General features: G+C 34.8%; 1 protein-coding gene across 5 annotated transcripts in view; it reads left to right on the plus strand.

The window, feature by feature from the left end:
• The window catches only part of LOC111518318 (uncharacterized), a 146,252-nt gene that overhangs the window by 10,078 nt on the left and 118,828 nt on the right, over positions 1-17,346 (plus strand). For all 5 annotated transcript variants that reach the window (XM_074176459.1, XM_074176457.1, XM_074176456.1 and 2 more), the window contains exons 2-3: positions 6,120-6,164; positions 16,315-16,512. In XM_074176459.1, the coding sequence (XP_074032560.1) occupies positions 6,120-6,164; positions 16,315-16,512 (243 nt within the window). The remainder of the gene's footprint in view (positions 1-6,119; positions 6,165-16,314; positions 16,513-17,346) is intronic.

A 17,346-nucleotide genomic window follows, 5' to 3' on the forward strand; every position in this document is an offset into this window, starting at 1 on the left:
GAAGTGGAGGATTACTGGTCCAAAATTTTGGATGTGAGTTCATAAGAAGGAAAGGTTGGTTCCTGATAAATTTTTTGTGTCCTGCTTGTTTTTGTTGGATGGTTTCATTTGAAAAATTGAGTTGATGATATTTCTAAGTCAACTTTGTGAAAAATATATTGTACCATTAATGATTTAGAAGATGTTGGATTTTAGAATCAATTAACCAATAGATGATCTGATAACAACTGTATCAACAAATTGAACCAGAAGATACTCAATTATGAATGGTATTTTCTTCGATGAAGTCTTCTGAAATAGTGTACTACGCTGTAGATAATTGTAGTCTTGCCCCCAGAAGAGATCCCTGAGAAACACGTAACATTAAATTTGATAAAAATCATTTTTCACATTGGAGAGATCCTTCAGTGTGTCGTTCTTCAAGTAACAATGGCTACAGTAGCGAATAAACTTTATCTCACATTCTCTCTGCATCTCTATCAATGAATACGTGAATTAATGATACCTTTCAAGCTGTCTTGCTGGGTATTTTACGAAAACATAATGTATTTATTCACACATTATACCAACTGCCTCTGGATGTATTTATAACATATTATTTCTTGAATTGATGTATCTCTTTTAAACTGATAGCAAATATGTTCGCTGTGTTGTCATATCATTTATTTTGGTCTCAATGCATTTCACGCTTTTCAATTGTGATTTTTTGCTACGCTTATTTTTTTAGTTGATAGATCGCATATTTTATTAATATTTACATATACCTCAACAAGTCGCAATAAACTTTTACAAACAAGTAGAACATTTTTTCTTTATATTTATGTAAAGCATAAGTTGCATGTAAAATATACACATACAAAAACCTTACAAAAACTAACATTCTCCCACTCGCAACCTTTCAATATTCCATTGTTGGCAGAGTATTTGGAAGGTAAGAAGTTTTGATTTCTGAAACTCGAAGCTAGTTTGTATAACTTCGTAGTTAGTTAGTTTTTAATGTCTTCACTGAGTAGAATATTTAGCAGTGTGTTATTGACTGTATTTGAGATCATACTTTATTTCAGGCTTTACTTGAAATACCTTTTTTATTTATTCTGCTCTTGAATTGTGCAAATACACGATCGAAATATACTTTTGTAGGTACATTCAGAGTAGGAATGATTTTGGAGCCAAATGAAGTTGATCCAAATATTTGAATTTCAAAAAAGTAAACGATCTTGGCTCACTGAATACATGAGGTAATATATTTGGCACAGATTCACATTCACTGTTTACTGAGTTATTTTTGTCTGTCCAAAAAGTCTGTAATATATTCCCAATGAAATTAGTATCACATTACATACCATATTTGTAGATGAGATGAAATTGGACAGTTTTGCAGATAGTTGCAAAGGAGCTACATCGCAGTCAAAACAGTTAACAAAAGGCGTGTTGCACTATACAACACGTGTGCACCATAGTGTATACAATAGTGCAGCACTATTGTATAGTGAAACATACAGGGTTTAACAAAAGTACTTTAAAATATTCAAGTGACGTATTCCTGTGACAATTCTATGAAAAAAAGTCTATATGAACTTGTGTCCGAAAATGTTCGCTTTTTGAAAATAACTCTTGCAAACCTTGCATGAAATTTGGTACCCGAGATTTTTTTGACGTGGAAATCATAATTTCGTATTGATTTTCATGTAACATCTAGAGGGTGCTGCTCTAACTTTTTTGACAGTAAACTTTTGGTACTTTTCATGAAAAAACCTAATTCCCACACCTTTTCCAAGTGAAAAAAGTACACTTCCTCAATAACGCTGGAAGTGATCGTTTTCGAGATATTTACAATGTTCTATATCGATTACTTAGCTCCTAGGGTGCTAAGTGAAGTTGCTGAGAACATTACAAAAACTAAGTATGTGGTGGATCTCGTCAAAATAAACAATTTTTCCCTATAAAATGTTTAACGAAGAATGATTCGTTTTCGAAATACAGATTGTTGAAATTTTTCAAAACATGGTAGGTTTTTGTCATAAGTTTTTTGCAATTTTAGTTATTCTCAACAAACTTTATACGCAGTATACCCGTACAGACTTCTTCTAAACTGAGCATTATCGAACTGCTTATTCAATCCAAATTTAAAAAAATTGTCAGGTTTAATTATTCAATTGGAAAGTGCTATATTTCGGAGTTTGTAAAAAAACAATTTGGGGAAGTACTGTTTTTTTACAAACTGTTATTTATTAGAAAAATAAACATAGAAAAATTGAACGAAACAACTCTTTAAAGTGACGACCCCCAACAGTAATACAAGCTTCTGCTCTCCTCATCAACGAATTCCGCACCCGTTGAAAAATGCCCGTAGTGTTTCTTATCGTTTTGCAGCAAGCTGCGAAACGATAAGAAACTCAACCTCAACATTTCCTCGTTTTCAATGGGGCTAGCATAAACTAGTGATTTTAGGTGTTCCCAAAAGAAAATATCGACGGGATTGAGGTCTGGTGACCTCGGGGGCCAATGCTCAGTGCCTCCTCTTCCTATCCATCGTTGGGGACATGCTAAGTCTAAAAAAAATCTTGCCATCACACTAAAATGAGCAGGAGCTCCATCGTGTATAAACCAAGAGTAATTTCGGAGACCAATGGAAACATCTTCCATAAGTTGGGAAAGCTCGTGTTCCAAAAAATGTAGGTAAGCATCTCCATTCAAACGTAAGGGAAGAAAATAGGGCACAATTGAATAATCCCCAATTATGCGTACCCATACATTAAAAGAGAATCTGTCTTGGAAATGAGTTTGCATTATCGCATGTGGGTTATCTTTCGCCCAGATGTGGTTGTTATGGAAGTTCATGATACCATTTCTTGAAGAATTAGTCTGTGAAGAGGATTTTCGATAAAATTTGCGGATGTTGTTCGACTTTTTTTTGAAGCCATTGAGCAAATTCGATACGTGGTTGGAAATCACGTAGCGTAAGTGCCTGGACATGCTGAATATGATAAAGATATAATTGCTGTCCCTTTAAAATTATGTAAACTGTCATGTGACTCACATTTAAAGTTTGACTAATTTTTTTTGTACTTGTCTCTGGATGTTCACTAATTTCTTCGAGAACCGCCTCCTTCAGTTCTACAGTTCTTGTAGTCCGTGGCCGTCCTACTGCAGAATTTGTTTCAAAGCTTCCAGATTCGGAAAGTCGCCGGAAAAGATTCGCAAATGTCGCTGCACGAAGAGTCACGCGTTGGGGATACCTTTCCTGATAGATGCGTTTGGCCTCGCTTGAATTTCCGTCAGCCAAGCCGTATGCAAAAACAATATCAGCCATTTTAGCATTCGTAAAGTCGGGCATGGTACCAAAAAATCACTTTATAAACTCCGAACTGTGAATTTGTCAATTAATAGTTAAAAATGTGACAGCGAACTTCTATTTTTATAAACAAACTTTTATAGCCTACTCGATTTAATTAACTCAATTTGCAAGCGGAGAGTGACAAAAATTATTGAAATCAAATTTGGCTATAAGCTAATATGCATCGATATAGAAAATTGTAAATATCCCGAAAACGATCACCTCCAGCGTTGAGAAAGTGTACTTGGAAAAGGTGTGGCAATTAGGTTTTTTCCTGAAAAGTACCGAAAGTTTACTGTCAAAAAAGTGAGGGCAATTTGAAATAAATAATGACAGCGTATGCAGCGCCCTATAGATGTTACATGAAAATTAATACGAAATTATGATTTCTCACGTCAAAAAACCCCCAGGTACCGAATTTCATGCAAATAACTTATTTTTTGCGAGAGTTATTTTCAAAAACCGAACAAAAAAATTCAATTTCAACACCCCGTATTTCCGAAACGAAGCATTTTCGGACACAAGCCAACTCAAAGACCCGGGAAATCATGCAACTCCATAGGAGTTTCTATCCTAAATCGTCCGTTCCACGGTGATACATTCCTCGATAATTGGGAAGCTATAAATTTTTGCGTTTGAAGTGTCTACATAATGAACTGTAAAGTCATCAGGAATTCGGATCCTCTCTGCATGGTCCGTACCTATGAAAATCAAGGTTCCCTTGAAGGCAGCTACTGGAGTGGCTGATGGACTCGGCTTGTTTTCGACAGTCAACGTAGTGACCAAAACTCTGTAACCGAGAAAAAATCGTTCAGAAGAAATTCTATATAGAACCGCAAAGAATAATTAACTTCTTAGTTTTCATAGGGATAAACATATGCATTGTGTCATCTTCAAGGATATTGAAGACCTTGGCTTACCTAAGAACCTGACTTCAACGTTCCTTAGGTCAAGTGGGCTAAAGTCGCAAACCGAGGGATCCATCATGGCCTGCCAGGCTAGTGACTTCAACACCATCTTGGTTGCATGATGGGTAGTGAGGTTGCCAGGATGATTGTTCCGGTTACAGAAGTTTTGGATGGAATGATGTTTTCGCTGTTCTTGGATCTCACGATCAAGGCAGCAAAAGTATTAGCCAAACAATTGCAAAAGGCTGCCATTCTTGATTCATTATGTCTTCATGGGGCACACGATTTTTGGACCCAATGATCACTTATCTAACAGTCATCGGTAATGATGCGGGCCAGTAACCGCTTCTTAGGTGAAATAGTAACGATACTAATAATAATAATTACCGGTTTTTTTGTGATTAGAGCAAAAACAGGTTACATGAGAACTAGATATCCTATACCTGATTATCGAAGTTCTTTCACTCGACCTTAAACTATTGTTTCACCCGTGATGAATTCGTGAACATTAAATCATGTTATTTTATAATCAATTTTTATAGAGTATTAAAAAACTTTCTTTCAGCTTCATTTTGAATTGATTCAGATTCAGCAGTTTCAAATCACCGAGAAAATTAATTTGGAATGAAGTTTGAGAACAATACCTTCACTGACACAAACACTTTTCTTTGAAGCAGAGATTAGTCTGATTTGGCAACTTCGGTCACACCAATTGTTTCCTTAACCTATAATTCTTCTTTGTCCCCAGAGTCCAAGACACTACGTAGTCCGCGACACGCCAGACCGTAGCCAACGTTCTGCCGAACAAGTCTACTCCTACTCTTATAATTCGACGGCAGATTCTTCGTCCAACCGCTACGGTGATCGTTACTCCACCCCCGCTAGAAGCTCCTACACTTCATCTGAATCCGTCACCCGCTCCTCGACCGGCGGCCCAGGAGGGTACTCCTACTCTACAGAACGGTCCTCGCGCACCAGGGGCGACGGTCCAGGTGGATACAGCTCGAGCTATAGCTCAACTACGTCGGGGAGGTTGCCCGGTGGTACCAGCTACCGCCACTACTCTTACCGGGTTTAACACCTATAGAGTAACTCTGAATGGCGCTATAAGACTTGTTCAGAATGGATTAAAATTTAATTTTGGGTATTTTTATTGGTTGAAATCAAAAACTTTCTTGAATTTTTGTGGTGTAGGTTCAATATTTTGATTCTAGGATATTCTTGAGCAAGTCTTGTACAATAAGTACTGCATACTTAGCTAGTTCCCAACTCTTAAATATTAACTTAACTATTCTTCAACATAACTGTTTAGTAATAGGAATAGCTAGTCATTTGAACCAAATCAGCATAACTGATGACAATAAGTTATTTGCTTTCACTGTGTATGAAATATAGAATAGTTTCTCAAAATGAAGGATACTATTTTCCTATTTGAGTTGATAATGATTCTCATCAACTCATATATTGATCAATTATATTTTCATAGTATTCGATATAGTTTGTATAAAAGCAGAGTTGCTTTTCGGAAATTTTACTGATATGTAATAGAAGCCGAAAAAATATATTTTGTATAGACTTATTTTATATTTTGTATATTTCGTGATGTAATATACACATGAATAGGATTTTGAACTTTCATTTACTGTTTTTTCATGTGTCCTATATACACCTTCATCCTACATCCTGTCTACTAACTGAGTATGTGTTTATTTTTGTATGTTTGACAAGCAGGAAGCTTTTGAGATTTGTTTACTTTTTCAACGAACTTTGCAAAGACCTATTGGCTTGGAATGGGAGTTTCTTAACCCTATATTTTGTACAAATTACTAACTATCCGGAACTGTATTCTCATCCTTTCTTTTCCTTTCCCACAGGGTGTGCCTACTCGTCAAGTGAGGGTTCTACCGGGTTTAGGGAAGGTAAGTCTTTGTATTTATTTCAAGTCTACTTCTGGTTAGGTTGTCAACACTTATACGATATTGTATTTATATGAAACATTCAGTGAAAAATAAGGACTTTTATCAATCACCAGAAATGTAATAGTCTTTTCAACGCGCGGTTCACCAACCATGTTGGCGTCAAAAAACATCATTATCTTCGTCTCCTGAAGACACCAACTTGGTTGATGAAATGCGAGTCGAAAAAAGTATTGCATTTCTGGTGACTGGAAAAAGTGCATGTTTTTGGATTCACTTAAAATAGTGCTGAATACTGCAAATTCGAATGCCATCAACCAGAAAACATGAATACATTTCAATTTGAATTTTTTTGGAAATACTAAAGAATGATGAAAACATTTTTGGGTAAGAGAGGTTTTGACTTTCTACGAAATAATGAAAAACAATGATAAATATGTTTTATTGTACAAAGAAAAGTTCTTATTGACAAAGCTTTGGTGAACATTTTGAGTCCTACCATAAATATGAAAAAAAAATTTTGAAAGTCGCATTTTCTGAAAAACATTTGATTACAATATAAACAAATATAAACAAACTAACATATCTACATGAATATATGAACATATATTTTGGTTTGACAAATGTGAAGGTATGACATTAATACTCCATTAATGTTTAACTTTTTTCGTCGATTTATATGTTCAATTAATTGTTTTTTACTGCCCTGAAGAAGCTTCCCACTAGAAACGAAAGCGTGGCAAAGTAAAGCAGAGTTTTGATTTTTGATTTTTTGACTGAGAGACCCCGTTATTCCATTTTACTGTACATTTCTCCAGTCGCTAAGATTCTCAACTTTATATATATATTTATATATATATATATATATATATATATATATATATATATATATATATATATATATACAAACATATACAAACACAAAAATAATAAAAAAAAATATAGAAAGAAATGTGTATGAAATATCATTAAAAGGTATCGTCATAAAATTCTTGCAAACTATAATATGGCCTCTCGCTAAGAAAATCCTTTGTGGATTTTCGAAATTCAGTACAGATTACTACGCATTTTAGGTAGTTTGGAAGATGATTATACATTTTGAGACCATTATACAATATAGAATTTTTAATTAAAGTATTGTTAGGTATGGGAAGACTTAAATTTAATAACGAAACACTCAAGTTTATATAAAATTTAATTACACCAAAAAATCACATTTGTAACAACTACTTTCACATGAACATTGAATTATACAACAAACGCTTCTTCCTTTTCAGTTTGTACTACGAGTATAGTAGATTCGCACTTTTTTTGTATAAAGATGTATAAAGATGGACGAAACTTTTCTTTCCTGAAATTATTTCCTCCTAAAAATATACACCTTTCCATTTAAATTAGATTGAAAATCATAATTTCATCAAGTCAATGAACCATTCCAAATTTTAATGTTTTGTAACTATGCTATATGTATACCAGAAATCGTCGAATTTCTGCAAGAGAACAGTAACTGTCCTGGCCTGGATGAATTTTCAAATGATTATTGCTTACATTTGTGCAAAATTTTCCCCAACGTCTTTCTTGTTTTTCTTTGTGGGAATTACCTAAACGACCAAACTGCAGGATCATCTATTGATTTTCTAAATGGTTTTTCTATATGAAACTATTCAGCAGATTTTCATTTCAATTCCAGTCAGTTTGTTAATGAAATAGTTCTCAATGTTTGAATCAAACTGAGTCAAAAAGCAGAAAGCAATGACATCTGCTATCTCTATTTCAGGTGTAAAAGTAACATTGAAGAACCAAAATTAATGTTTGAATGACATCCAATCGTCGTGATATTAGCCAGAAAAGTAGTTGAATTTCAGATGGAATTTTAGACAGGAGATATGAATATTCTGAATTTTCATTGAAATTAATTTTTTTTGTTTGCATATGTATTACTGCTATTAGACTGCTTTGATTTATATTGTAAATGCTTACTTAAGTAAATGTGGAAAAATATCTAGGATATTCAGTAAACGTACGGACTTGAGGAAGATACTAAAATGTCACTTTTGGATGTCCTTTTTCGTTACATATATCCGTGCATCTATTTGGTTATGTTTCTTATTAGTCAGTGCGTTATGCTTGAAGACAGGCAGTAAACAAATCTGAAGAAATGAACTTTAAATGTTCAAACCCATCTCGGATATGCCTACACAGTAGGTTGAATGGACTGACGCCTATATCAGAAAATAGTTACTCCACAGGCTAATACCACGAACGGCGTTGGATTATATCCGACAGTTGTCAGTGCAGGAATCTTCACAGAAAATTTCCTGTATATGCAATTGGCAATAAAACTGAAAGAGTCGATCCTCAATTTTGGAACGGACACACTTGCAGACCGGTTTCGGGCTCCTTAGCCACTCGTCAGTACAAGATAGTGGCCATAATCGACCTAAAGTCAATGATATTCCATAATTGAAAATCGAAATTCTTTCAGAGTATTTCATTCCTCGTCTCAAGCTGAAGCTAACAACAAAAATGTCACTCCATCTAGTGGACGAGGTACTGACTAACTGCATATCCGGTACTTGACCGATTCCTCTGAATGAGGAAGAAAAACTTTCTTGTTAGTCAATGGGCTATGCTTGAAGACAGGCAGTGAACAAATGTAAAGAAATGAACTTTAAATGTTCAAGCCCGTCTCGGATTGCCAATTGCATATGCAGGAAATTTTCTGTGAAGATTCTTGCACTGAAGCCTGTCGAGTATATCCAACGCCGTTCGTGATATTAGCCAGTGGCGTAGTTGTTTTCTGATAGGCGTAAGTCCATTTAATCTACTGTGTAGGTATATCCGAGACGGGTTTGAACATTTGAAATTCATTTCTTTAGATTCATTTGGTTATCAATATCACTTTTGAAAAACAAGTTAAGATTACCTCTGATTGCATTTTGTGCCATAAAAATAGTTTTCCCCAGCTTTGTTGTATGGAAATAGAAGTTTACGTCCGGTTGGTTTACTTATTACGGTCCAAGTTGTTCTATAACGTAAATAAACAAGTACTTTAACAAACTTGACGGACATGTATCGTATGATATTTCATTTCATTCTCTATTTACAAATTACAAATTATATTGGTCAGTTTAAAATAACATTACTTGTTCTAGTTGAGCAAAACATATGAAAAATTATTATCAGGATTCTATTCTACAGGTTTCTGAAATTTTTTGTTCACTGAAGTTGGCAGAAAAATGTAGTTTACAAGTTGAATTGCCTAAGCTGTATCAATAGATATAGGTCAAAATTATCAATTCAAGTTGAGCTGAATAGTATTTGGAGTATGTTTAAAAAATAAAGTGAATTTTCATTTTTCCCAAAAAATATTTATTTACTCATCAATTTACATTTTGCCCCTATCAGAGTAATCCCCCTCAATCATCGCAAAACCTCATCTTTTCACGGGTCTCTTCAATCTTGGGGAGAGGAAGAAGTCGCATGGGGCCAAATCTAGTGAATACGGCAGCTGAAGCATGATTACGATGTTGTTTTTGGACAAACAATTCAAATGTTTTGAGTACTCAGTTTCATCATACAATAATTTATTGGCTACGTGATACATTTGAACAAATATTTGTAGCAAGTCAAAACACAAAAATTTATAAATATGACGTCATATATACAAATAAAACTATCACAATTAATGCCTGTATAACAGAACAGTGTACATAAAATAATAAAAACAATCAATCAACTGATGTTGAATATGAAAACAATTGTTAGTCACTCAAAGTCACATGAAATATCTATGTTGTATAATATGTATTCATCTGTAGAATAAAAACAGTGATTCAAAAAAATGATTTCAATTTTTGCTTGAAACAGTAGAAACTGAGTTGTTTTATGTGACATGGTAATTTATTATAGAATTTCAAATACAATGAATTATTTTGTGAGGTGCTCAGTCTGAATCTCTCAGTTCTTATCAGATTTCCTGATCTTGTAGGATATTCATGTTGTTGCTATTGTAAAATGTCTTTTGATTTATTTTTATGAATTTCAATCAATGTTTCATATACAGAAGCTGTAGGAAGCGGCATAATTTTGGGATGAATAAAAAGTGGGCAACAATGATCTTTAAAGTTGGCATTGGATATTAGACGTATAATTCTTTTTTGCAATATAAAATTTTTTTTGGAATGACAAGAATCCCCCCACAATACTATGCCATATACCATGTGACTATGGAAGAGTCCGAAGTACGAAGATTTGACCGCTCTGATACCGGCGAATTCCTTCAGTCTACGAATCATAAATATTACACTTGATAATTTCTTGGCCAGTTTGTCAACATGACATGACCAATTCAATCTGTCGTCTATATGAATCCCTAGTAGCTCAACACTTTTACCTGAGGTTGAATACGTATTTGTGGAAATTATAAGATTTTGATTTTTAGCCTCATTAAGGAGAAGTCTATTTGAACGAACCAGTTACTTGCAGACTTCATGGTGGCGTTGGCAGAAACACTCAAATCATTAACACTACCGTGACAGTCCACCAAAGTGGTATCATCCGTAAAAAGAAAACATTTTTTAGGAAGTATATGGTAGTATAGGTCATTTATATATAGTATAAACAAGATTGGTCCCAGTACAGAACCCTGGGGCACACCATGTTTGACATATTTCACATTCGATTTAATCCCATGTAATGATACACACTGTGATCTATCGTGCAAATAGGATTCAAAGAATTTAAGGAACAGTCCACGGATACCGTAATAGGAAAGTTTCTTAAGCAAAATATTATGCGATAGATCGCACAACGTTATGAATGAAAGTCTGCCCTCCTCAAAACCTATCACTATACTGGATATGATATTCAAAAGAGCATCGATTGTGGACTTACCCTTTCTATACGCAAATTGTCCAGGGCAGAAAAGAGAATTAGCTTCTAAGTATGCTATTAATCTGTTTTTGACAATTACTTCGATAACTTTTCCAAGTATAGGTATTATTGAAATAGGTTGAAAGTTGTCAATAATATAAGGGTCTCCTTTTTTTAAAAGAGGTAGGACTACAGATTTTTTGCTTGTACATTTTCTACAGATTTTAGTGAAATTTCTTATTCACATTTCTGGTGATAACTGGTCAGAAGTCAAAATCAAAAAGTTACTGCTCACAAAAATAAAGAGTGTTACTTTCACTGGATACAATGAAATGAAATAATTTCGGTAAATGCACCTAACTTGCCTCTCCGTTATAGCGTATTTCCATTAAATTCCCAGTTATTTAACTGCATAGTAGGAACATAACAACAAACTTCGTTAGTATCAAAACCCTCAACTTCCCCTGGGCTTTCACCAACACAACAATCAACTGCATATGCACCAACTGCTGGAATTCTACGAACTTATTAGTCAACATTCTCTAAACCTCGACCTGGAAACATAATATATCGCGATTGAATTTACATGGATTCATTGCACGCAAATGAAAAAGTCTCTGTTCCATTTCCCAGCTGAGATCACATATTAATCCATGATTTACGCGCCACAACTCAATTTTGCTTGTGAATTATTCAGATCAGGCAGGAGGGAATAACCAGCAAACTTCGTGATAACAGAAATGAAGTTTCCGAGTCGAACTGGTCATTTTGCGAAGGGTCAGACCATAATAATTTTCCAGGCTATTGCAGATGTAAATTCAGTTAGCTCAAGATTTGCGACTATCTCTAGTCACCCTAGATGAAAGATGAGATTTCTAATTTCACAGTTAGGTTAGCTTTGAGTAAAGATATTCGTGAATATCGAATTTCATGACGATAAGTGGCTTGGAAAAGACCCAGACATTTGCAGGACCAGCCGGGAAACTTAGGCTGGGAAAACAATGGGATTAGGCATAAATAAATAATTTCACAAACTACACCTAGACGATTGGATCTTCACAAACTTTATTGAATAAATATATCACAACATGTTTCGCTAAACATTAGCTTTTTCAAGTGATTAATACATCAAATTATACTTACATTCATATTTATATACTACAGGTAACCATAATTGAGACTACCTGTAAGAAATTAGCTGAACCTCTACATCTTGTACCTGCTCAATTATGATTACCTAAAGCATAGTGCCTCACATCTACATCAATAATAATTCTTTCTCGGTTTTTAAGAAAACAAGTTCAATAATGGTGATTTATTCAAATCTAGTTGGTCATTCATTAGAATGTTTGAATTTTTAAGTTTATTGATTTCCATTGCTTCCAAATGATTCAGTTTCAAACCTTTATTTTCAATGTGCAACATTTCGAACTCTTCATTAAAGATGTGATTTTCTTCTAGAAGATGATTTGAATATGTTGAATTTGTTTTCTTATTTACATAGCTCTTATGATGTTCCTGGATTCGATTCCTAAATGTCCTGCCAGTTTGACCAATATATACCTTAGGGCACGTTCCACACTTTAATTTATATACCCCTGATTTCTCGAATTTGGATGTTTCATCCTTATTATTTTTAACTAGCTTTCCTTACTTGTTCTATATGCAATTTTAGTATCTCGATTCCTCAAAAATGAAGCCACTTTTTCCGGTGGTTGTCCAAAATAGTTAATCAGAAAAATAAATAAATAATGAACTTGACCAAAATTATTTTACAATAACTCAAAGATAAAGAATATAATAAAGTAGGCTGCTTTGCTCTATGAATTTGAGTGCTAGCAACTCTAGGCTGAATACCACCAATTTTTTATTTACAAATTACTACTCTAAAATATTAATTTGGATAACAGAGGCTTGAGACCGAACAAGATTTACGAATTACTATTGAAAAACGTGTTTTTTTGTTAAAAAACTGATAGCATGCTACCCCAGTCGAATTGAGTAGAGTTACTAAAGTAATTCTACTACTAAAGTAACTCTAGAGTTACTGAAGTAATTCTAAAATTCCTAATGAAAATGTTCCACTTTTTTTTTGGTGTCATCGGCATCGACTGCATTGGTAATTAGCCTGGTGTCCTGGGTAGGCAATGTTAATAACTTCCCGAGCCACCTAGGGAGCATCATGACTATTCGTAGTCCGTCAGCCATGTAACGTTGCAGAACGTTCCAATCTTAGTATTTGAAAAAGCAATAATTTCCAAAGTCAATATCTGATGAATTTCAGGGGAAGCATTTTTGATCACAGCATGTCTTCAGTTTTCTCCTTACCATTTTCAATTGGTAGTATAGTTGGGTTAGGTTAGGTCGAAAGTGAGTGTGTCAATTTGACCCTCCACCGCGACCCACAAGAGTCCAGCTTGTTAACGAAGTCGATTGGTTTGTATGATGAGTGGTCTTTCAGGTCAGATGGTACGTATACGGCTCTGCCGAACTCTAAAAACCTGATTCGGTCCCCAGCAGGGCAGGCACAGAGTATGTGCTCTGTTGTTTCATAATTTTCCAAATAGAGGCGATACACACTGTCTGTAAGAAGGCCTGTAAGACATCTTAGTTCATCCCTACTGTAGTCCAACAACTGTTTGGTTTCAAGCTTTGAAGGGTGAATAAACGGCTTGGAGTGAGCCAATCCTGGAAGATCCTGTCAGAAGTTCATAAATCTTCTTGCCATCCAGGTTTTTGTCCGATGAAGCTGCTTGCAGCACTCTCCTTTGCAAAGAAGCCAGCAGCCTCCATTGCATTCCAAAATGGCCAAAAATCCAGACCAGAGACAATTTGTTGAGTCTTCCTATTGAGGAGAGTCGTTTTTGGCATTTTGCTACCAATTGAGACGTTGCTCGGTAGGAGCCAAGAGCTTTCAACGCCGCTTGACTGTCCGAGAATATTTTTATTGACTTGTGTATGAGGTTGAATTCTTCCAATCTCCCCGCACATAATTCAGTAGCTTATATTTCCTAGGCAGGTTAATATCTCTGTCCTGAGACTGCGACTGAAAATAGCTGCACCAGAACTTGAAGGCGTTTTTGATCTATCTTTGAACATTTATCTGCTCTAAAATTGATAATACACTATATCTTTTCAAAAAGACATATTGCTACAGAAAACAGAATCATTTTGATAATTTGAATTGAAATGATGGATTTCATTTTTTTATTCTCTCAGTTGGCATATATGGTGGCGGAACTGATAAAAAATGCAATGAAGAGTAGAAAATGTGTCATTCTCTACTTTGTCACCTGGTAAGTCAAGCTTTGAATCAATTTCATGGTTGAATTATGCTCAATTGTCGAAGAGAGTTGTATTTTTGTATTGGGGGAGACAAATTCTGCTAAAGCTACATTGGAAGCATTCAATGATTTGCATCTTAGACAACAAGTTTCCGATAAAAAAAGTCTTCAACTAAAATAGAAAGTGCAAATTTAGTCATTGTGGAACGTAGCTATGAACAATTCGCAAACTTCAGCTAAGTATCTCTGATTAGTCTGTAGAGCTGCTAGAACTTTGGTCCACATAGGTTTTGTAGTAGAGGCATTGAATCTGTTCCTATATCGTCATAGCCGACTATAGCTGCATCTAAGAACAGCTGTGGTTTCAACTAACCTCTCTCTACTCTGTAGCTCCAGTCCTAAATCTGTTATATCTAGGAACCTGGATAGGTTGGAGAGGTTCCATAGAAAAGCTTGCCGATCTCCAGACTTATCTGCATCGGACTTTTTATAGGACCACTTTGATTGAATATCATCGAATATATTATCGACAGCTGGAGTCTCTTGAAAATTCAAAACCAATAATAATATGTAAATTTGCTCGTCTAACTTCCAAGATTCTCAGTAATGTGAGAGACAACTTTGAGTCACGACTATATCTGTAAATGTAGATGAATGGTTCACATTTCGAACAATTCATCTTGTAGATAATCTGAAGAGAAATTGAAATGGAACTTCCGTATTACCTCAAATATAATCGTTCGTAATCATTGAAGAATGTTTTTGCAGGTATGCCTGGTACATACTGAAAAAATTCAAGCTGTTTTGGTTTGTCTATGATTTTAAATATTACTCTCGATGGAGTTCAATGCCATTTTGATATGCGCCCATGGAGAATGATTCGAAAGTTTGAGTTAAATAATTTACTAACGATATTTTTCTTTTGAGGTATCTCACATGGTATGTTGCTTTTCAAAAAATATATGTCTTTCTGAAAACTTTCAGTTATGGTTCTCAAGAATGTTTTGTTTGTTTTCCTTCTGGGGTGAGAACTTTTTTTGGGAGGCCCTCTAAGTATAAAGAAGCGACATAGAAAAAATTGCAACATAGAAAGATTGACAGAACTCTGAAATTACAAATATTTAGAACACACAAGCGTTCCTACGGCGGTCCATTGTAGTGATAAGCTTTGGCATTAACTTTCGCATGAGCAATCACTTTCCGTTTCTCTATGCAGCTTCCACAATAAGTAGACAACTAGATGATACCCTATCCAAACGAGTTTGGGCTTTTTTATTGACATATACAACTAAAGATTGGATTTCCGTTTCACCTCACATACGATTGCAATCAAAAATCTTAATTTGACTGAAATTGCAGCTTGATATGATGATCAGAAAATATAGCTTAGACAGGTGGGTTGGATTTGAAGTTTGTTCTATATACGCCATATAAGTAAGATTATGCTAGGTCAGCTTAGGTTAGGTTAGATAAGGTTAGGTTAGGTAGGGTTGGGTTAGGTTATGTTTGGTTAGGTTAGGTTGAGTTAGGTTAGGTTCGGTTAGTTTCGGTTAGGTTAAGGATTTTAGAAAAGTGAAAGATAATAGAAATAAAAGCTAAGTTACACAATAACTTATAGGTACGTTAGTAATTAAAATAAAATAACACAATGACTGATACTAGCAATTCAATTGATGAACCTTTTTGTCGTTGGTGATGGTTCTAAAAAATGTATGTTAAAGACATAACATACCTGTGAAATTCAGTATTACTCATCCCGTGGTTATGCTAATTTGATTACGGAAATGTACGTCGAGAAACCGTATTTTAATTCTGTCCTAACTCATACTCAGTCATTCATATTGTTGTATTCTCAAGTGGTGTCATGTCATGCTGACGTTATGGCCATTTTCCATCCTACTTCAAACTTAGTTATTCTTATTGATGTGATCCATCGGTGCCATATCTGGCCGACGTGGTGGCCCAATGCTAACTTGAATTGTTTTTTCCAACAGGTGCACGTAACGTACTCGTACGACCGCGTGGTGCCTTATGTGGGCCACAAGAGGCTGACGGTGGTGACGGCGCCACCGAAAGTGTTTTCGACGCGTCCGTCGGTCCTGCAACGCGAGTTCGAAAGGATCGAGAACAAAATGAGACCTTGGAACGCGTACTCTGCGACGAACCGCTACCTCAACTCCGATTCCGCTGTGGTAAGTGATAATTCTGGTTCTGATCTAGGGCATTACGTATCTTGAAGATGGATTTGAGAGGTTATGGAATACTCAGTTGTTAAGGAGAGGTACTTAGCCACTCTGGCAAAGTTGAAAACATTTACATTGGAGAGATTCGAAAAAATGACGAAAACTCTGACGTTTTTCGACTTTTTCAGGGCTGATATACTGGATGTCTTTGCAAGTTTGAGAAAAGATGAAGATTTAGTAATAGAAAAAACAACCGTTTCGTCCCTTCGTTACGTTATCACGCTCTGAATGAAATATTTGTAGTTGAGCTCTTTTTTCAAAGACGACCAAAGTAATGTTATGCTTTAATTATCAATCATTTTTACAAGGTGCTTCCAATGATATTATAAAAAATCTGAAACTATCTTCAAACCTTTTTGTAGCGTGTAACATTTACACAAAACTTTTTTGATAAATTATCGATATATTGAACCAATATATGAAAATTTCCAGAATTTATTTCAATAATTCTTGTAATAACTTTCATTCTGAATTTAAACTTGAATTTTCTGAATGCAGAAGCCATATTTGTATTTTTTGCAAGATCCCTACTTTAAATATTCAATTTCGTTCAAATATCAACTCCATACCTTTAAAGTTTTCACCAAATTCTTACTTCATTTTGAATATTTCTCAAATTATCATATGGAATTCAGAATTTTTTTAACTTCCAAGTGAGAATATGAAAGAAATTCATATTGGGATATGAGAAAAATTGAGGAAATTTTCAGTTGAAAATCGGAATTAGACAAAATTAGAAATATGAAGTTACCAGAACTTTGTTTCTCTTCTGCAGCTCTTTAG

The sequence above is a fragment of the Leptinotarsa decemlineata genome, unplaced genomic scaffold (assembly GCF_025532065.1).
Source record: "Leptinotarsa decemlineata unplaced genomic scaffold, Ldec_3_MD MMD2_tig00001719_RagTag_RagTag, whole genome shotgun sequence".
Lineage (NCBI taxonomy): Eukaryota > Metazoa > Arthropoda > Insecta > Coleoptera > Chrysomelidae > Leptinotarsa > Leptinotarsa decemlineata.